This window comes from Paroedura picta, chromosome 18, assembly GCF_049243985.1.
Source record: "Paroedura picta isolate Pp20150507F chromosome 18, Ppicta_v3.0, whole genome shotgun sequence".
NCBI classification, from domain to species: Eukaryota; Metazoa; Chordata; class Lepidosauria; order Squamata; family Gekkonidae; genus Paroedura; species Paroedura picta.
In genome coordinates this window covers 18,409,286-18,430,245 of record NC_135386.1, presented here as the reverse complement: position 1 = coordinate 18,430,245, position 20,960 = coordinate 18,409,286, and the positions used below count along the sequence as shown (strand labels likewise).

Genomic DNA, 20,960 nt, shown 5'->3' with positions numbered 1-20,960 from the left:
ACCAATGAGAACTGGAATCCCGTGAAGACAGATCCGGGTGGGCAGGGGACACCTTGAAGACCAACCACGTTTACTCAAGCTAGAAGCTTTTATGCGCAGGAACATTTCTTCAGAAGAAGCACGCATGCATGCGCATAAAGGCTTACACCTTGAATAAAATGCACATTCCTTGAGCAGGTGCAGGCCCTTAAGATGGCTGCGAATGTCTCTTCTGGGCAGGGAATTGGGGCCCTGATGGGTGGGCAGGCGGTTGTGAATTTCCTGCATTCTGCAGAGGGTTGGTCTAGATGACCCTGGAGGTCCCTTCCAGCTCTGTGATTCTATGACTCTATTCCTTGGTCTGCTGTTTCCTCTGAGGCAGTTTTGTGCCTGCAGTCTTCAGTGCTGTGCTGTTCTGGCATTCTGAGGGCTGGAGGTTTTGAATTCGGGATCCCAGCACTCTGTGGCTACAGCCTCACATCTTCATCAGCAGAGGGAGCCACTGCCCTGTTCTCTGTGGCCGCTCAAAGGTCGCCATGGGTTGAAATGCGGGTGGAAGAGTTCCACTGCTCCCTATGAACAACTTCCCTGTTGGGTTGGCTGCCTTTGCCTGTACTCCTTCTTTGTCAGAGTCAGGACTAGCCTGCCTGCTCAGAACTTCTTTGGGCTTCGGCCTGCCAGACCAAAGTGGAAGAAAAGTCCATTAAGGAGGGCCGAGCCCTTTGCCAACGGAACAACGGCGTGAGAAATGATGGATGCAGATGGATCCCCGCCGTGGGGCCAGTGCTGTCAGGGCCTCCACAGTGGGTCTGCTTCCAGGAGTCTCTGCTGCACAAGAACATCGGAAGAGGCCAGCTGGGTCAGACCAGGGGTCCATCTACTCCTGCATCCTGGCTTGCAGGGGGGCCGACAGGTGTCCCTTCCCCTGACGCGGCCTTCTAGCAATGGGCTTTGTGGTCCACTGCCTCTGAATGCGCAGGGTCTCTTTCGGCCTTTTCTTCTTCGGTGTGCCTCTCCTTCCCTTCCCTGCTCTGTAGCTCTTCTCAAGCCTCCTGGGGTTTTGCCATTTGGCCACCAGGCTCCTCCGGCTCCGAGCCAAGGAGGAACAAATGAAAGGCCCTTCTTGCAGGGCTCCCCTTCCTCCCACTTAAGCCTGCTCTTTGCTTCCTGCCACTGAAGCCACTTTCAATCCAGGCGGGGGTCTGCAGAGTCCACTTTGGAGAGAGACCTTGGGGAGAACCGGCCTGCCATGCAAAGCAAGGAGGACTGCAGGCTCGGCCGATATCTGCTTGGCCTTTCTCTCCCTTCCCCCTCCCTCGCAGAGCCCGCTCCCTGGGAGTCTATGGCCTTGGGGGAGTTAAAGGGCTGCACCATCAGGGTTTCCAGCCTGGGCGATCCTGAGCAAGAGCCGAGGCCACCACTGCAGTTAAAGGCCCTTTCAGGGATGTGATTTAAAGGCAGACGACAGCCCTAGAGGGGATGTCAGGAGCACCTTCTCCAGGAAACACCCCGTCCACCTTCCCCCTTTCACACCTCTTCTCATACATCTTCTCTTGCACTTTATAAAGGTGCCAGGATGTGGAAATGTAGCTCCATGCGCACGTCCCCCAATATGCCAGAAGACAAACAGAGCATTCTAAATGGACACCGTTTGCTCTCCTTTTGCTCACCCCCGTCTCCTGATGTGGACTCTGGAAGTGCAGGGAGACAAGTGTCTGAAAAGACATCTCTTGTATTTATCCCTCACCTGGCCTCTGGTCTCTTGTATCTACTTCTCACCTGGCCCCTGATTGCTTGGCTGCCAGGCAAGAGACATTCGGAGGAGGTTTGCATTGCCCACCCTGGTATTCCGCAGATGTCACCCTCCCTAGAGCCAGTGGGGGCCACCCCTGCTTGGCTTCCGAGATCTGGCGGGACCCAAGAAGGCCAGGAGGGGCTGGCTACATCCCCAGGAAGGGAACTGCTGGGACAGGACAGGTGGGAAGCTTCCCGGAGAACTTTGGCCAGTGGCTCCCAAGCTGGCAGCTCTCCTAAGGACAGCCGTGGTGGATAGGGGGAGGGACCCTGACCCCTGGAGCATAGCCAGGGACAGCTCCTTGGAATGGGAGAGGGTCTGCTCGGGGCTGGGAAGGCCCAGGGAGGGGAAAGCTGCAGCCAGGGCCCACAAAACGCCCCTCGGAGAACCCTTCCGGCGAGCTCCTCCAGCTCCCCACTTGTCCCCCAGTTTGGGGGGAACATTTCCCTCCCGCCATTCCCAAGGCAAACTGGACGTGTTGCAGCAGCAGCAGCAGCAGCAGCAGCAGCAGCTTGGCCAGCTGCAGAGATGGAGGATCTGAGAGTTGGCCAGAGTGCAGTGAGACCCCGCGGCCCCTGCTGAGCGACCAGCAGCTCTAACGTCACTTCTGAGGATTTGGGATCAGGCCGGGTGTCAACCAGACTGCTCCTTGGGGCCTTTCCCACGGTCCTTCTGAAGGAACCCCACCATGGCCAGACAAGGGGCCCGACCTGCAGCTGACCTGGGCCTCGATCCGGCACGCTTTGCTTCCCCCTCCCCTCCCCTCCCCTCCTGCACTGATCCCTCCTCTTGAGCCCTGGGGACAGTGGGCAGGGCTGGGATCCGGGTGGATAGCGTGAGGAGCCCTTGGGGGCTGCATTCTATCCTCACAACAACCCTGTGAGGGGGACTCAGGCAGTCTGAAGCAGCAGAGCCCAGGGGCCCCATCATAGAATCATAGAGTTGGGACCTCATGGGTCATCTAGTCCAACCCCCTGCACTATGCAGGACACTCACAACCCTCTCGCTCCTCCACCTTGGCGACCAGCCGAGTTTCATTCTGGGGAGAAGCTTCCCTGGGCAGGCCCACCTCTTCAGATAGTTTCAGTTGGAGTCCAGCCAGTGGCACCTTTAAGTCCGACAAAGTTTTATGCAAGATCCGAACTCCCGCGGCCACTCTGCCCTTGCACCGGACCGGCCTGCTCGATACCCAGCGGGAGGCGTCCGGAGAGTCCGCCCTCTCCCTGTGTGCTCAGCCCGGGCTCCCAGCTGGATCCAGCCCCCCCCCTTCTTGCCTTGTGCCAAGTCTGTTTGGCTTTGAGGAAGGCCAGACTCCTCCGGGGGCTCCTATTTCCACGGCTCTGCAGGACTGCAATTACGCCCAGCAGCAAACAGCTCGTTCAACATTCTCTTAATCTCTCTGTCCGGCTGAGTGCTGCTGAGATCGCTGAACGGTGCGGAGGAGGAGGAGGAGGAGGAGGGCGGTATTATTCCCGGACAGGCGAAAATCAGATGAGAACGGAGGAGCTGGGAAGTTCCGGGTTCAAATTGCGGCATCGGTTCCCATCTAGGAGGATTTGGGCCGGCCGCCATATCAGAGCAAGACAACCACACACATCTAGAGTGCTTCCAAACCGTAGTCCCCAACGTGGCACCCACGGGCACCTTGTCAGCACCCTTCCTGTCGCCTGCCATGTGTTCTCAGGAAGTGGGTGGGGCTCTTGTCCACCAAGCCTTCTGAGTGGCCATTGGAGATTTGATTGACTGCCGGGAGTGGAACCTTCAGGGGCAGGCTCTTCCACTGAGAGGAGATCTCTGGTCCCCCTCCAGGTCCCCCACCCCACCCCACCATAGCCAGCAGAGGTGGCCTTCGTCCTCTTGGATGCTCAAGCAGAGAGCTTTGCTGTTTTGGCCCTTTTGGTTGGCTGCTGTGTTTCTGGGATATCTGGGAGTCCCGATCCATCTAGACTCAGAGCAGCTTACAAACACTTTTCCCTTCGTCTCCCCACAACAGGCCCCCTTGTGAGGTAGGTGGGGCTGAGCGAGCTCTGAAAGAACTGCTTTGAGAATAGCTCTAAGAGAACTGTGACTAGTCCATGGTCGGCCAGGTTGGAGCCTACCATTCCACCATGCTGGCTCTCAAAATGTGATAGCAGGTCCTCTTCCTTTGTCTCGTAAGCATTTCCCTTTTTGAATATCCCGCCAAAATCTAGACAAACTTGGTGCGCGGAAGAGAGGAACGGTCCAGAGTATGAAAAGACCCAGCCAGGTAGCAGTCTGGGGGTGGTGGTGGAGAAATATGTGCAAGGGATCTCTCTCTGCAGAGAGAGATCTCTCTTTTCCCCAAAACCTGATTCCGCTGACCCTGGGGGGAAGAAACAGAAGTTCCCAGCCAGTCCTTGGGAAGCTGCCTTGTTTACATTCCAGCTCTTTGACAACAACCGTGAACCCTCCATAGAAGAAGGGAGCCAGCTTTGACATGCTGTATTAAAAGACTTCCCTCCTTCTAAGTGGCCAGGAAACATGATCCTCATTATGGATCTTTTATCTCCCACAGTGGAGTGCTTTCCCCAGCTACGATCTGAGCATGGCTAACAGAGGCGTTGAGTGGATTTGCGCTCTGCTGCAGCCAATCGCCTGACTCCCGGCCTCTACAGTTTGCGCATGAACTGCCCTCAAGAACCGGGATACTGTAGGGTCAAGGGGGCGGCCGTGTCGGACTGGAGCAGCCGAACAAAGGCCGACAAAGTTTTCTTCAAGTTGTAATCTCACACAAGTTGTAAGTTTGAAGAAAGTTTGTGGGTCTTCAAGGCGCCTTTGGACTCAAACTTTGCTCCCAAGAGCGTGTTGCAGACAAGGGAGTCTGCCTTTCACACATGCCTTCGTGTTCCTGGATCCGGTTTGGGAAACCCCTGGTGATTTGGGTGTGGGGTTGGGTGTGTGACTCTGGGGGTGGGGGTGTGACTCTGGGGTGTGCAGGGTTTGGGTCAGGAATAAGGCCATAGGGGTATCTCCCCCCTCCAAAGTCGCCATTTTCTCTGTCGTACCCCCCTTGAGAGGGCTAAAGGGCTCCTATACCATGAGCTGTTCTAAAGCCTCCTGCTTTTACATACTAAACTTGTATTGTTAACTGGTGAGAGCCAGTTTGGTGTCGTGGTTAGGAGTGCGGACTTCTAATCTGGCATGCCACATGCAGCCAGCTGGGTGACCTTGGGCTCGCCAAGGCACTGATAAAGCTGTTCTGACCGGGCAGTGATATCAGGGCTCTCTCAGCCTCACCCACCCCACAGGGTGCCTGTTGTGGGGAGAGGAATGGGAAGGCGACTGTAAGCCGCTTTGAGCCTCCTTCGGGTAGGGAAGAACCGGCATATAAGAACCAACTCTTCTTCTTCTTCTTCAGTAATCTCAGGGCTCTCTCAGCCTCCCCTCCCTCACAGGGTGTCTGTTGTGGGGAGAGGAAAGGGAAGGCGAATGTAAGCCGCTTTGAGCCTCCTTCGGGCAGGGAAAAGCGGCATATAAGAACCAACTCTTCTTCTTCTTCTTCTTCTTCCATGAGGATTTGGGAGGTCCTTGAATCTCCGCTGGAATAAAAGCACAATACATCAAAATCAGAGTCCAGTCAGGCACCTTTAAGACCAACAAAGATTCATTCAAGGCGTGAGCTTTTGAAAGCCCTTTGTCAGACAGCTGATGGCTCGTGAGCCGCAACCCCTTGTGTCCTCGGTCCGCATCCTGCCCTTTGGGGGAGCGACACGGGCCCAGGGAGAGGATCGGGCCCTTTCCTTCTCCCACGCAGCTCCAAGCGTCTTGGCTGATCATCTCAGTAGGAGAAAAACCACCCCGGTTCTTTCAGTCCTCCTGAGAAGGAGGGTCGGAAATTGGCCGGGACGCCGCTGGAATGTTGTTCTTCGGCAGTTCTGTGCCCGGCGTAGGCCGCTGCCAGGCGTGTCGGGCAGAGCGGTAATATTTTTTGTCAGCTTGATCCTGACTCTGTTTTTCCAAAAGTAAGAAAAGACTTAGCTAAGTTATTTCAGGCTCAAACCATTTGCTTAGAATGCAAGGTCTGAATTTGACTGCCAGTCCACACACACACACACACACAAACACACACGTGCACACCTGGCTGCCAAGCTCCAGGTGGCAACAAGCAAGACACACAGTTGTCGGGAAGTCCACTCCACAAGTATGCAGAACCCTGTGGGCAAAGCTCCTTTTCCTTTTAAGCAGCCTGGTCCTTCGGCCCTCTTTGTTTATTTAAACTCTGCCAACATGTTATTCCTCACAAGAGGGAGATCCCCAAGGGATTGTGGGGGAGGGGAAACCACATTCCTGTGTGCCCCCCCAGCCCCAGCCCCCCACCCCCATAGGTCTCTTCTGCCTGGGGCAGAGCGGACGGGTGCTTTGGCTTCCCCATTTGCTGGCCGGCGATCCCGTTCAGCTCCAAGCCTCCCCCTGCCAGAATCCGATATAAAAATATTATAGATGGCAGGAATCGCACATATCGATGGCACAAAGCTGCCGTTCCGCCTGCAGACAGGTCGAGAAAACCACAGTGAAATGCACAGGAATGAAAGCAGGGACCCAAAAATTTGAAATACAAGAACACGGCTGGCAGCGTTCAGCCCCAAGACCCTCTTGCTTTTGCCGTTTTCTTTCTCCAAGGGGAGGCGACAGGAGCTTTCCCCCCTTGTGTGGCTGCCCAGAACATCTCCCCCAGGGTCTAGGGTTGCCAACCTCCTTGTGGGCCCTGGAGAACTCGTGCTGTGAGTTTAATTCTCCTTACAACCTCTCCCCTTGCCGGATTCTTACAGGATGGTGCTAGGAACAATCCGTTTTGGAGCCTGCTTTGGGAGTGGGGCAGAAGCCGGTTCTAAAGAGGGGAGTTGTGTGTGTGTGTGTGTGTGTTTTTAAGGGATGCAGTCTGGGGAGCAGTTGTAATTCCAAAAGATTTCCAGCTTCCGCCTGGAGATTGGCACCCTTGTATGAGTGGGGAGGGGGCTCTTTAATTTTCTCCAAGGGGAAACCAGCCAAGAGAGGGTTAGGACCCCCCCCCCCCAGTGTGGTGGCCTCAGTCTACATTGGGGGAGCACAGCTGCTTTTAGGGGCAAATAAACATCTGGCAGAGCTCGATTCACCTCCAGGAGCAACTTAGCGACCCACAAGATTTTGGGGGGATGAGCAAAGCTTTGACTCTTGAAGACTCGTTCCTCTAAAAACCTTGAGGGTCGCTAAGCTGCTCCAGGACTCTTAGGGGTCCAGGCGTCTGAAGAGGATCTTCGCTTTGCTTCTGAGCACGACTAAATTCCGCTCTTGCGTCTTTGTCTCAGGATTCTCTGATGCCTTCAACATCGATACGAAGAAGCCCCGGATCATCCCTGGCTCGAAAGAAGCCTATTTTGGCTACACGGTCCAGCAGCACGAAATCAATGGGAAGAAATGGTGAGTGAGGAATGGCTTTTCGGGGTTCAGAGCAGGGCGGCTGCCTTGAGATGTCCAGAAGGCCGCTCTGAAGTCACAGGATTTCGGTCTTTGGGGGTCTGTCCTGAAGTCCGGATTAAGAATGGCCTTGAGAGCCTGAAATCCAGGGGCCACGGTTTGAGCTGAGGTCATAAAGGAACAACAATAGCTTCAGGTGTGCAGCCACGTTGGCCTGAAGCAGCAGGACAAAGTTGGGCATCCAGGGGCACCTGGAAGACCCACCTAGTTTAGCTCTGGGTAGAAGCTTTCGTGTGTGGACGCATGACATATCAAGGGAAGTGTGCATGCCCAGGAAACCTTATATATCCTGAATAAAGCATAGAATCATAGAATCCTAGAGTTGGAAGGGGCCATACAGGCCATCTAGTCCCACCCCCTGCTCAACGCAGGATCAGCCCAAAGCATCCTAAAGCAGCCTTTGCTTGAAGACTGCCAGCGTAGATGGACTTCAGGATGCCCCTGGGCTCAGACTTTGTTCTGCTGCTTCAGACCAACAGGGCCACCCACCCACCCAAATATCTCAGCACCACCCACTTCACCGGGTGTCTCCTGTGGGGAGAGGAAGGGTAGGTGATTGTAAGCCACTTGGGCACACCAAAGAGAAAAGCAAGGGGTGACAAAACAGCCTGGCGATTGGCAGCACTATATAAGTGGGGAAGGGGCTTACTGGACAGATGCTGGAGACCGAATGCCCCGGTTGCGTGGCTCTGAGGCCGTGTGACATTTGTCTGTCGGGTGCGTGGCTCGTCTCTAACGACACGTGCCAATCCTCTCCCCTCGCAGCTAGGAGTGTGTGAATGTCAGACGTCTCCCGTTCTCCTCCAGTGCCTCAGAATAGAGGCCTCGGAATAAAATAAGTAGCTAAAGGGTTTCTCTAACCAAAAAAAGATCCTGTGAACCCACCATGACTCACACGGCTTAAACTATGACTCACTGAACAAACAGACCTCATGTACTACAAGCCCGGCCGACGTAAGTTCTGCGACCGAGGAATTCAGCGGCTGGAGGGCTGCGGTGCCCGGCAGTGGAAAGCACATATAAGCAAAACCAGAGCATGATGCAAAGGGAGGAGCCGCATGACGGGCCCCGAACAAGAACCTGCAACAATCCCAGAGAGAGGCTGTGCCAGGAGATGCAGTTGGGCGAGGAAAAGATGACGACAGCAGGAAAATAGGAAGACCCGGCGTTCGATCGGTGGACTCCATCTAAGATGCCACAGCTGGCAAGACCTAAGCAAGGACATTTCAGAAGTCATTCATTCATTCATTCATTCATTCATTCATTCATTCATTCATTCATTCATTCATTCATTCGGCCACTGAGTTGGAAGCGACAGCATCTAACGACCAAGAGAACAAACTCTGAATCCAGGGCACCTTTCAAACCAGCCCAGTTTTATTCTGGGGAATGAGTTTCTTTGTACTTTTACTTTGTACTTTCTTTGTACATTTAAAGGGCTATGAGGAAGGTACAACCTAGGGAGGATGTAGCCTTTTACACGTTTACACTTTACCCCCCCCAAAAAAAATCTCCAGGCGTTTCCCAAACCAGATTTGGCAACTCTAGTTGCGAAGCGTCAGACAGGAGAGGACAATCCACTAGGTGCCCCTTGTAGGTTTTAAATGTCAAAAACTGACTCTGATTCTGATCTTCAAACCGACAAGGAACTCATGTCTTCCTTTCAGGTCTGAGATTCTGTGGCCCCACCATATTTCTCCTCCCCTTCAAATCGCCCAGGTCTCTTTCTCTCCACCTGTGCAGGTTTGTCTCCCTGACCAGGCCATTCACCTTTAAATATTTGGTTCGGGCAGGTGACCAAATATGACCCTTGGCTGAAGTGCAGGATTTAAGTGGAAGGGGGGGTAGTGGAAAGTCTGCGAAGCGAAGACCCGCATTCCAAGAGCAAAGAGACAGAAATAATTCTCCCTGCTCGAAAATACAGCCAATGTATTAGATCATCTCTTGCCTTCATTGTCTCTCCAGGTCTGCAATTTAAGCTCATTCTTTCCTAATTTAGTGCCCTTGGCTCCCGGCTCCCTCCGAAATGAGCACACACTTTGGCTGTGCTCCCCCCCTCCAAAATCTCTGGCTATCGGGACAGGAGGATTTCATCAGGCACGGCTCCCTGGTACTTTTTAACTCGTGGGATATTCAGCAAAGGTTGATCGGGGAGCTGCTATTTCAATTACATGACACACTGCCTTTTGTATTTCCCCCTCCCCACCCCCCAAAAATTTCTTAGGCTTATTTTTGTCTCTGCACTTTTCTCCCACTGTGCACCATCTCCAAGGTATGTTGCCGCTCCCAAAGAGGGCATGTAAAGTTTAAAAAAATAGAACCCAGGACTGTATCTGTGGAGATTCTCTTGGAATAACCCACCTGTGCATGCTTAAGAAGTATTTACATCTGTGTTGTTTAGCCAGAAAGTTATCTTTCTAGTTAGCGCTGGATGTCAAGTGAAGGGCAGTCCCTATTATACAAACCTTTAAGTCCAACGAAGATTTATTCAAGGTGTGAGCTTTTGAGTGCATGCATTTCTGTCGCCATCGATAACTTCAGATTCCCTTCTGCTCCAAAAGGGGCTTCTCCCCACGGGCTGCGTGGTTTCTCATCTCCTCCTCCTCCCAGGTTTCTATCTCACGTGTCTTCTGCAAAATGCTGCGTTGGCCCCTTCAGGCTCCAGCCGGGGCTTCTCATTTTTGTCCGAAAGCAGACCCGGTGGCCGTCTTCCTCCACCACCAGGTAGCCTTCGGCAGCTGACTTTTCATCCCGGAAATGACGCTGGCCTTGCTGGCTCAGAGCAGAAAGTGAAAAGGAAAACTGTCCTGACCCCAGGCGGGTGAGGGAACACAGCCCCCAACGGGCTGCTGTAATGTTAATGCAAACCAGGCCAGCCGAAATTAGATTACCGCCCTGGCTGTGCAAACCCAAAGACTTGCGCTGCTCAGCCTCCTTTCTCTGGGCTGCTCCATGCTTAAGGGGCTTAAGGACCAACGTGCCTCTGGCCCTCCGTTCATCCGCCCTGGAAAGCTGTCGCCAGCCGGAGGGTGTGGCCATGTTCAGTGTTCAGGGACACTGTCAAGAGACAGGGCCCGTTAGGGCTGCCAGACTCAGTTTGGGAAATCCCTGGAGGCTTGGGAGGGGTGGAGCCCAAGGGAGCCCCAGTGGATAGGGAAGAGAGCAACTGGAAAAAGCCCTCTCCCCCGCTCCCCATCTCTCTTGGCTGGGGGTCTTGAAGTCTCTGTTTGGCCACTGGATGCAGCAATAGTGGTGTTGTGGGCTGGGGGGGGGGCGTCGCAATTGCCCCCCAAAAGATCTTCTCCAGCCCCCAATTGTGTGAAAGATGCTGCTGGATGCTTACTTTTGTTGTGCGTGAGGAAGAAAGACAGTCATTTGTCATGCCAATCAGCTTTCTGGCCAGCAGAGTCTCAATGAAGCAAGAAATATTTCGAGCTTCTTTGGGTGAGGAACAGGACCAGGACAACAGTTGAAGAAGAAGAAGCATTGAAGAAACAGACAAGAAACCGGGAAGGTTCGCTTGCTTGGTGGTCTCTCACGAGCAACCCTTGAGGCCATCCAGCCTGAGAAATGAGTTTCCGAACCTGCCGTATCAGTCAAAGCACAGGCCAGAAGGTTTGCCAAGTCAGCCGGGGCAAATACTGGGTTCCCTCCCTGGTTCTTCCGCTTTCCATGCTGCCTTTGCCTTGGCATGTCGTGGGGAAGGTTCCCCCCAGCCTCTGCATCAGACAAGCATCGTCTACGCGGATGAGAAGTCCCGGACACCTCAGTCCATACTGAGTTAGACTGTCCGGCCTCTTCGGACCAACGAGGTGCAATTCGGGATTATTTGACAGATGTAAATACACCGAGAGGAAACCGTCCCTATTCATCAATGCGGGAGGGTCAAGCCTAGATTTGAACAGGATCATTTCTCTGGGGGTATTTAGTGACATTTTCTCTGATTAGGATGTTTGTTATGCCAAGGTTTTGCCAGGGACCCTTCCCTTCCCATCAGGGCCAAAGGACAATGACCTCCGTTTAGCCATCTGAGCTTCCAGGGAGATCGGTTCCAATTCCAGGATATATCCAGGCCTCGCCTGGAAGCTGGCAACCTCACTGCTGAGTGGGAGACTGGCTTGACTCCCCCCTTCTTTTTAGAAACTAACCACCAACTTCCTCCCTTCGGAAATGCCAGGAAGCGGATCCACATCCATCAATCGGAGCTCCTTCTCCTAAGCCGCCTGTCGCCCTCCGCTTAATCCAGCCTGAAGAAGGGGAGGCCAATGTGTTTTCCACATGGCTTGGGTCTGGTTGTCTGTAACGGAGAGGCCTGTGGGGGCCCTTCCCCCCCTCGCTCCCCCCCCCACAGACACCCACAGCCTGTGGCTCTTTCATCTTATTCAGAATCTCCCCTTCCTCCCCCCATGGAAAAAGCTCTTGCACAGAGGACACCGCAAAGAAGTGGAAAGGGGTACGAAGACAAGACCCACACTTGCAGCCAGGCAGGTGCAGATCCCGGATCTAGTTCTTTGTTCCAAGGCCAGAGGCAATGTCCATTGCTGGGATCTCCTTTCTTGGGGGGGGGTCACAAATATCAAACCTGTTCTAGACCCCAAAAATTCTCCAAGAACGGGGCCCATTATGCATACATTGGATAATACACTTAGATTATCATGTTCCGCACAGGAAAATCCAGCTGCAACACTGAAAGTGCATTATCCTTTGTGTGCGGAATGGGCCCTGGTTTCTCAATCCCCTTTTCAGCCGCCTCCTTTGAAATGTTTATAAGCCCTGGCTTACTTTTATTGGACTTTTTATTGATTTAGTTTGATTTATTGATGTCATTGACTGGTTTTATTGGTATGTTTTCATTCTCTGTTTGTTTGAATTCTTGTGTGATTTCTGAGAGCTGCTGGAACTAGTGGCGTCCATAGATTTTCAGTGAATCACTTACCAAACTAGCTACTGACAGTAACTAGGGTGGGCAGCTCCCTGATGCTGGCAGAGTTTGAATATCTAAAGGAGTGGATCTCCAGGCTACTGAAAGAACAAAAATGCACAACAATTAAGAAGAGAAACAAACTTTGTATAGAAAGAGAGAGAGAGAGAGAGAGAGATGAGGTAGTCATAACAGTTCTGTAGTCATTCTTCTGTTCTGTAGGCAAGTGGGGAGGACATACGCTCAAAGGAACAGGAAGTCTCTAAAGAGCCAATCAGGAGACAGAGGAGATTATCTGATAAATATCACAATGTTCCTATTCTAACTGTGCTAATTCCACATCTCCTCTGATGCCACCTGCAGGACACTCTTTATATTCAGCTCCATCATGCACACAGTAGATCGTGCATAACTGATCTCTAGAGGAAAGCAGGGACGGCAGCCTCCAGGTGGGACTTGGGGATCCCCTAGAATTACAGAAAGAGGATAAACATCTCTCAATTTATGTTCAGAGGGTAACTGGTCGACAGTAGAACAGCTTGATTTGAGTCCAGCAGTACCTTTGTCATGAACCCAGGTCCTGTTAGTGAGGACTCCTCAGAGAAACAGCCTTTCTAGGAGCTCCCAGATTCACCTGAGCCTCAGCTGGATGAGATCTTTCCCAGCCAGATATTCAATAGACAGAGAGCTCTGAACAGCAGAAGGCGATGAAGCTGCAGACAAACCAGGGCTCAGACTCCAACATGGTTGCAGAAGCTCCTCATTCCTCTGCCCAGACTCCAGCTGTAGCTCCCTGCCTTTTGAATGCACCTGACTCACCTGAACCAATTAAGCAATTAACTAATTAACCAAGTAAGTGTTCAAAGAGAGCTCCAGTTTAAAAGGCACCACACCAGGTTAACAAGATAGCTGCTAACTGCAGAAGGCTGTAAGTCATCACAGAATGAGGACAGAGATGACAACCTATATTATCTTGGGGTGAGAAGACCTGAGTTTGCTGCTACCTGCTCTTTTTGCTGATTACATTGAACTGCCTGAACAAATGGGGCTGTCTGAACTTGCATTCTGCTTTTGGACACTAATTATCCTTATCAGCTTGTCTGTACTTCTTTCCAGTCAAGAGCTGAAACTTGAGACCAGAACAACTGTAGAGATAAACCAGGCTTTTGGAATATAAGTTCATAAGAGTCAAAACTCCTTTTGAAAGTCAAAGCCCAAATCCTTGCATCTGACAAAGGGAGCTTTGACTCTTTGAAGCTCATTTCCTGACATTTTTGTTGAGCAGTACGGTTCTGCAGGACTCAAATCTAGCCACTCTCTTGATTTAGTGTCTGCTTGTATTTGGCTTCCTTGTTTGTTCTTCATCTTGCTTAGGATCATAGAATCACAGAATCATAGAGTTGGAAGGGTCCATACAGGCCATCTAGTCCAACCCCCTGCTCAATGCAGGATCAGCCCTAAGCATCCTAAAGCATCCAAGAAAAGTGTGTAGCCAACCTTTGCTTGAAGACTGCTTCAGGGAGGGTAGTATATATAAATAAATTAAAATAAATAAATTAAAATAAATAAAATACCTGACAATTTCCTGCCATCCACAGTCTTGTTTTTTAATTTGGTGGGCTGGATGTCTAATGCTTTGAAATAATGGAAAAGGGCAAGAGTCCAGCAGCATCTTAAAGACTAACAAAATTTGGTGGCAGCGTAGGAGCTGTTGTGAGTCACTGTTGCTGATAAATCACTATCCCTATCGTTTGCTGAGCCCATAACCTGACGGCATAGTAACTGAGTGTTCAAAGTACATGGTATGGACCCTGGCTTTGGCTTTCCTCAGCTTGGTATGGATTAGCAGGCACAGAAGCCCCTTTACAACTCTCAGAAGTAAGACAATAAGAGAGTCGATGCAAACAATAACTTCTCAGGCCTTTGGTTGCTGGCTTCTTGGTGATGTTGACTGGAAATGCGACAGGAATGCACAGTGAGGCTAACATGGCTGTCCACCTGGATCATGTTATTCCTGCTCCCTTTGACTTCCAGGGGGGAAGCCGGTGGCCCTGCCAAGGTGTGGGTTAGAGTTTATCAAACCAGTATCAGTTGAGGCCATAGGTGATACCTCTCCGCATTCCTGCTAGGCCAATTTAAATTTTTCTGCTCACTTTCTTGACACTCCATCGCTTGGCCAGCCCCATCTTGAATAAATTAGCAGCCCCCGACAGTGTTCTGCGGGAGATTAAGTGTTCTGCTGATTGTAAAGAAGAAACCGATTCTTTGTTGCTCCCTCCCAAAAATGCCTCCTGCTGGTGTCTTTCACATTAATCAGAAACTATTTTGGAAACATGCTTTTTATTTTTAAAAAATGGTAACTGTAGAGCTGCTTCATTTTGACTTTGTTATTTTAGTGATTAGGTGTAGAATGGAAAACCTAGTCCGTGGCCTAGATTAAAACCAAAACATGTGCTGATGAAATTCGGGAGCTGGTGCATTTTTGCTGATCTTGCTTTTCATCTTGGGCTCCAGACGCTGAATCCCCCTTAGAGCTGACAGCCCTGGGCTGGGAATTACCTGAAGGTTTTGGAGATGGAGAATGAGGAAGGTGGGTTGGGGGAGGGAAGGACTTCAGGTGGGTAGAATGCCATGGAGTTCAGGTGACAGAGATCAGTTCCTTTGGAGAACGCATGGCGGGACCCAGCTGCGGAGGGCAAAGGATAGTCTGCTTGTGATAATAAAGGTACACAAATCGGGTAAGCTTCTTCTGGAAGCAATAATGGTAAAAGAGCCAGGGCTTGGATAATGGATCCCTTTTCACAAATCGCTTCATTCCAAGAAACGAGGGAATGGAGACCCATCAAAATTCTGCGGTTAGGTCCAGTATTTTAATCACACTGCCCTGCAAACCGAAATGTCTTCTGCCCCGTTCAAATCACATATGCATCGTGATTTGAATGCCGTGCAAAGTGTTAAGCAATGACTCATCCAAACACTGAAGGAAACCAAAACTCATAACAGACGGGACAAAACGAATGTGGCAAAATCTTGAAATGAATGGAAGCCATGTTTCCCCTCTTTTGTCTTCTGGACAATGGCATGGTGTTTTCGGTTGGGGGTTGCATTTTTGACTGGACGTCGTGGAAATTTGGCAGCTAGCAAAATAGTTTCCCAATGACTTGCAAGGTGGACATAGGGATTCATTTGTACAGAGGTCTGAATACCAGACTTCTCCCCTTTGGGTATTGCAGCTGGTTTGTGAAAATGTGTCTCCATACCTTGAGGATTGGTTGGAGGTGAGGTTTCCGGTCTAAAATTAGGATGCCTGATTCACTGATGCAGTAGAACTGCCAGCCTCCATGTGGCACCCAGAGATACCTGGCTATTTCGATTCATCTCCGGATGACCAAGATTAGTTCACCTGAAGAAAAGGGCTGCTTTGGAGGGTGGACTTCATTGGTATATGCATGATCTCTGGTATGCATGACTGAACAGCATGTGAAGAATATCCTAGGAGGGAACATCAGGGGAGATGCGCCGTTAGCATATTTAGATTAGGAACTTCCTGATATTTTTTGAATAATCTCCTTGTGTGTAGTGATTGGCTTCATTGGAGACTTCTTCCTGATTGTCACCAGAAGAGCAACATCAGTCAGTTAGGCTGCTAGGAATATCTTCCTCCTCTTATTTCCAAAGTCGTTTCTTTTCTCAATAAAACTATTTTATTCTTTAAGCAGCCAGTGCTTTGCCCTACTGCATGTTTAAACTCTGCCAACCACTGTGAGGAACAACAGGCATGCCTTGCAGGCTTCATCTGTCCAGGAGAGCTTTGTTCTCTCGGGGTTCATCTAAGCCCCCAGCGCTCCCTTTCTCAGCCCATTTGTCTGGGGGGGGGGGTGCAGGAGGAAAGAAAGGGGATCCTGGCTTGGCCTCCATCCCTGCCTCAGCAGCCCTTGTCGAATACAGGAAGGCCCTTTTGTCTGCGCAGTATTAATATGTAATGTGAAGACTGAGATTCCTTCCAAGAAATGACAGTCAAGAGGCAACATTTCCTGCCTTCTGTTGTGATTGTTTTCCTTAATCGGCTGATATCGCTGGGTCTCGTTGCCAGTTTTCGATCTGGGTGAACTGGAAAAAAACACCGTTCCAAACAGGAATTAGTCACTGTTGAGAGTTCTTGGTAGTTGCCAGCGGTTGTGGGAAGGGAACTGTGGAGGTCTAACTTTCTAACTTTGTCCTGTCCCTGTCCCTAGATGGGAGCAGAGAATCTCTCTCTCTCTCTCTCTCTCTCTCTCTCTCTCTCTCTCTCTCTCTGTGGTTGACTACAAATCCTAGCAGTATGACATAACCAGTGAATCAGCAGTTAGGGAGGATGCGATACAAGGATATTGCAGTTTTGGGCTTTTAATTTAGAAACCTGGTGTGGATGGGGAACATTTAGCCATGGACCTCTCGTGCCTTGGCCTTGAATTGTGCCATCTTTGGCAGTGACCAAGAATGACCTGGCCCAGTATTTATTCCTCTCCAGGCTGGTGGTGGGAGCCCCCTACGAAACCAACGGGCAGCAGAAGACGGGAGACGTCTACAAGTGTTCTGTGGAAGTGGACGCCAACAGCACCTGTTCCAAGCTGAACCTAGGTAAAGCCAGGGGGCGACGGGCACACTCCTCAAGGACATGGCCGGGTGTTTCAGAAGTTATTCTCCTGCTTAGATGTTCTTCTCAGTTGGTGGTTTTTGCTGGCTGTCTTTCCTCACACCGTTGGCGAGGATTAGGCAAAGCGGTAAACGAAAATCTCAAAAGGGATGTTCAGGCCAACCCAGAACAATGGGAAGGAGCCTCTTTCTCATAGAGTACACACAATGTTTGGATAATGTCCTAAAAGTTTGGTTTTCCATGCCTGGTCCAGTAGGGATCTATGTTTCAACGTCTATCCCCTGAGAGGGGTCTGGGGATGGAAGGGTCAGCAAGTCACAGGTCACTGATGGCCACTGGACAGGGCTTCCAAGGCCAGAGCTAGCTCCCCTCGCTGACCTCTGCAAACCCACGCTGGGCTTCCTTGGGGCTTCCCTGCCCAGAACTAACCAGCCTGACTTTGCTTCACTTCCCAGCTCTGATGAGATCAGGGTCCACGGGGCTGGTCTAAAAATTCAATTCAATAGAGAAGAAAAGCAGCCTTTAAAAAAAAAAGGATGTGTTCATACACAGCCCATAAGCCTCTCCTCCGAACTTGGCTGTTTTGACAGCCCCCTCTCCCCTAACCCCCATCTCCAGCTTCCTTCCAAATTGGGACAACAATGTCTGCCATCCCGACCGATGTTGTCATATAGAGCAGGGGTAGTCAACCTGTGGTCCTCCAGATGCCCATGGACTACAATTCCCATGAGCCCCTGCCAGCAAAAGCTGGCAGGGGCTCATGGAACTGTAGTCCATGGACATCTGAAGGACCACAGGTTGACTACCCCTGATATAGAGGGCTAAATAATGCAGCTTCCATCGACCCCAGCATCTGTTTGCAAGTGGGTTTTGCCATGTTGTGCAGCATGATCCCTTTGGGAAGGGTGCTGAACGTGGACTAATAGTGCCTTATTTGTTGTGTGTCCCTTGTTTGCCTTGCCCTTAAAGATCTGAAGAATTTGGGGCACAAAGGGACCATTGCTGGCCCCTTTTCACTGAGAAGGCCCCATGAACTGGGGAGATGCCAACCACTGCTTGGCCTTACCAAAGGCCGTGTGCATTCAGTCTGGGGATGTATAGCAGGAATGGGCAAACTGTGGCTCTCCAGATGTTCATAGACTACAGTTCCCATGAACCCCTGCCAGCAGGGGAATTGTAGTCCATGGACATCTGGAGAGCCACAGTTTGTAGCTGGTCAGCCACAGTCCACCAGGACAGTACGTTCACGCGATATATCCGGGGGAGAGGACACCTGACCAGGAGTTCTCGATGGTTCACACCTGAGTGTTTTCTCCTGTAAAACCGGTGGGCATGGCGATTGGCGGAGGGGGCGGCATGCAGCGAAGGAGGCCGTAGGAAGGATGCTCCGCCAAGACGGATGCCTTTTTGGACCGCCTGCCTGATGTTGACGTTCTTTCCCCAAGGAAGAGTAACTCTTTCCAATGTGTCGGAACGCAAGGATAACATGCGCCTGGGTTTGAGCTTGACCACAAACCCCAAAGACAACAGTTTTCTGGTAAGCCCTGCGATGTTTGCATAAGCCCTGCAATGTTTTCTGTGTAAGCTTTTTTGTCCTCTTTGTCTGGGGTAGGCTTCAGACTTGGAAGGGGGCCTGTTTATAATCTCAGCCCTGCAACAGGGATATAGATATAATCTCAGCCGTTCTTTTCAATGTTTGACTACATCTGTCACAATCTTCCTTCCTCCCTCCCTTTTTCCTTCCTTCCTTCCTTCCTTCCTTCCCTCCTTCCCTCCTTCCTTCCTTCCTTCCTTCCTTCCTTCCTTCCTTCCTTCCTTCCTTCCTTCCTTCCTTCCTTCCTTCCTTCCTTCCTTCCTTATTAGAAACTCTCTAAAACACGATCTGATTGGTAGTGATTTCTCCCTCCACCCCACCCAAGAGGCAAAGCCCCGCTACTCTCGCGTAGAATGGGAAAGGGCTGTTGAGCAGAGGCACCATTACGGAAATTAGAGCCTACAGCAGGCACCCCTAAAGACCCCCAACATATTGACACCCCTCCCGGGTGACGTCAGCCCATTGGGTAACGTTCCAAGGTGCTTCAGGGTTTGGGGTAAGCTCAAGTCAAGCTTGTTAAACTTTTAATTAGCAAATTATGGCTCTGTGTGAAAATAGTTGCTGCCCTTTCCTTGCTTTCACGGATGCAAATTGGGTACGATATGATCAAAGTCAGTTTTTCCCGTTTCTTCTCTTTCTAGCTTGATAATCAAAGGCAGATCGTACATCTGAAGAAAATTCTTTTTTCACTGTCTGAGGATGACTTCTCTGATGTTAATAAAAACTTTTCTGTTGTGCTCCTAATCAAACGGTGCCCAGGACAGGGGCCATACCTGCCATAGCCATCATGCGTCACCCCCAATGAGTCTACACAAAACGATTTCTCCTTTAAAAATGTCCTTCCCTGGAACGTGCAAGATCTGTCGTGTGCATGACTGAACATTCTGTGGGGAATGTCCTGCAGGGGGCATCGGAGGGCATGTGTCGTTGGCATAGTTAGGTCAGGAACTTGCTGATCTCCTTCAAATAGTCTCCTCCTGTGTCCCGATTGGCTCATTTGGAGACTTCCTGCTTCTCTGAGCTCACTTCCTCCCTGCTTGCCTCCAGGACAGACTGAATGAAGACAACAGAACTATGAGACAGACGGCTACGCTCTTCTCCCTTTTCCTGTGCAAAGTTGTTCCTCTTCATGATAAAACTATTTTATCCCTTTAAGCAGCCTGGTGCTTCGCCCCTCTTTATATATTCAAACTCCTCTTCTCTGTCCTCTCCTTCTGTACCCTTCCTGGCACATGCTGACTCCTGGCTAAAGCTTCCCAAAGAGTCTTCTGGCAGGCACAAAAGATAAACAGCCCAGGTTCTGGAGGGATTAGGCCCAGTTGCCGTCGTGCTTCTAAAACCTTCCTTGGAATCCTGTCCCCCCCTCCCCCCCCATCTACAGGCCTGCAGCCCTCTCTGGTCTCATGAGTGTGGAAGTTCTTACTACACCACAGGAATGTGCTCCCGGGTGAACTCCAACTTCAGATTCTCCAAGACGGTGGCTCCAGCACTCCAGCGTACGGAAAACAGTCTGTTCCGAAGCGCCCGCCTGCTTGCTGTTATTGCCTTACTGCTTGGCATGCGTGTCCTCTAGCTGGGAGATCCTGAGGTGGCCCGGCTGCCTGGAGGGGGTGGTTGGCCACTGCCTGACTCCTTGTTGCATCCGTGGTGTCCCTTGGAGGGTCCCCCTTCCAAGCGTATCAAGGGCTGGGCCTGTTTAGCTCCTGAGACCTGATGGCTTGGGCTTGCTGCTTTGGTTAAGGAACCCAAATGGAGGGACCCCCACAAACTGATGGGCTAGACTCCTAACCTAAAGGAAAGTGCCAGATCTGTGGGGTTGCCAACCTCCAGGAGGGGCCTGGAGAACCCCCACAATTCCAGCAAGTCTCCAGACAGCACTACGGAGTTCCTGGGAGAAGGGCTGACTTTATGGCATGATAGGACTCTGAGGCTCCGCCCCTTCTCCCAACATAGGCTCCGCCCCCAAATGCCCAGGGATTTCCCAACCGCAAACCCAGGCGTGAGACTTCTCTCGCCATTTGCCTCCCTTTGTCAGGGCCCCGTGGACTTTCTCAAAGAACACCCGTGGCCTTGATTGCAGTTTATTGCGGTGGTGATAACAAGCTCCTGATGATTCTTGCTGAAACTGATTTGACAAGTAATGCACGGATCCATCTAACTCCCGAAACTTCACCCCAACTGGCGACAGGCAGGCTTCCCCTCTTCTCAGGAAACGTGTGCAGACTGGTCATGCGCTCAAAGTCGGCCTCCCCGATAACGTCCAAGCCCCCCTCCCCACAGGTCCATCCTCCCAAGAAAAAATGGGCAGTTAGTCAACCCAAACAAGCCAGCCATAAATAAAAGCAGTTGCCATTCCCAGGCCTGCATTTCACACATGTGCTGACTTTGTGCTCACTGACGATCCTGGCCGCTCCCAGGGATCCTGGCAACCGTCATCTGGACAGGGTGTTGCACATTTCCTACTTAATCAAAAGCAGAAGGCACGAAATGGAGCCACGATGCCCCCCTGAACCTGCCCCCCCCAGAACAGACCGTACTAGTCTGAAATCAGCTGCAGAAG

At 51.3% G+C, this 20,960-nt stretch overlaps 1 protein-coding gene across 1 annotated transcript in view; it reads left to right on the top strand.

Moving 5' to 3' along the window:
- The window catches only part of ITGA11 (integrin subunit alpha 11), a 48,613-nt gene that overhangs the window by 1,600 nt on the left and 26,053 nt on the right, over window positions 1–20,960 (top strand). The window contains exons 2-5 of the mRNA XM_077317824.1: window positions 7,081–7,192; window positions 16,681–16,790; window positions 18,252–18,343; window positions 19,782–19,896. Coding sequence (XP_077173939.1) covers window positions 7,081–7,192; window positions 16,681–16,790; window positions 18,252–18,343; window positions 19,782–19,896 — 429 coding nt within the window. The remainder of the gene's footprint in view (window positions 1–7,080; window positions 7,193–16,680; window positions 16,791–18,251; window positions 18,344–19,781; window positions 19,897–20,960) is intronic.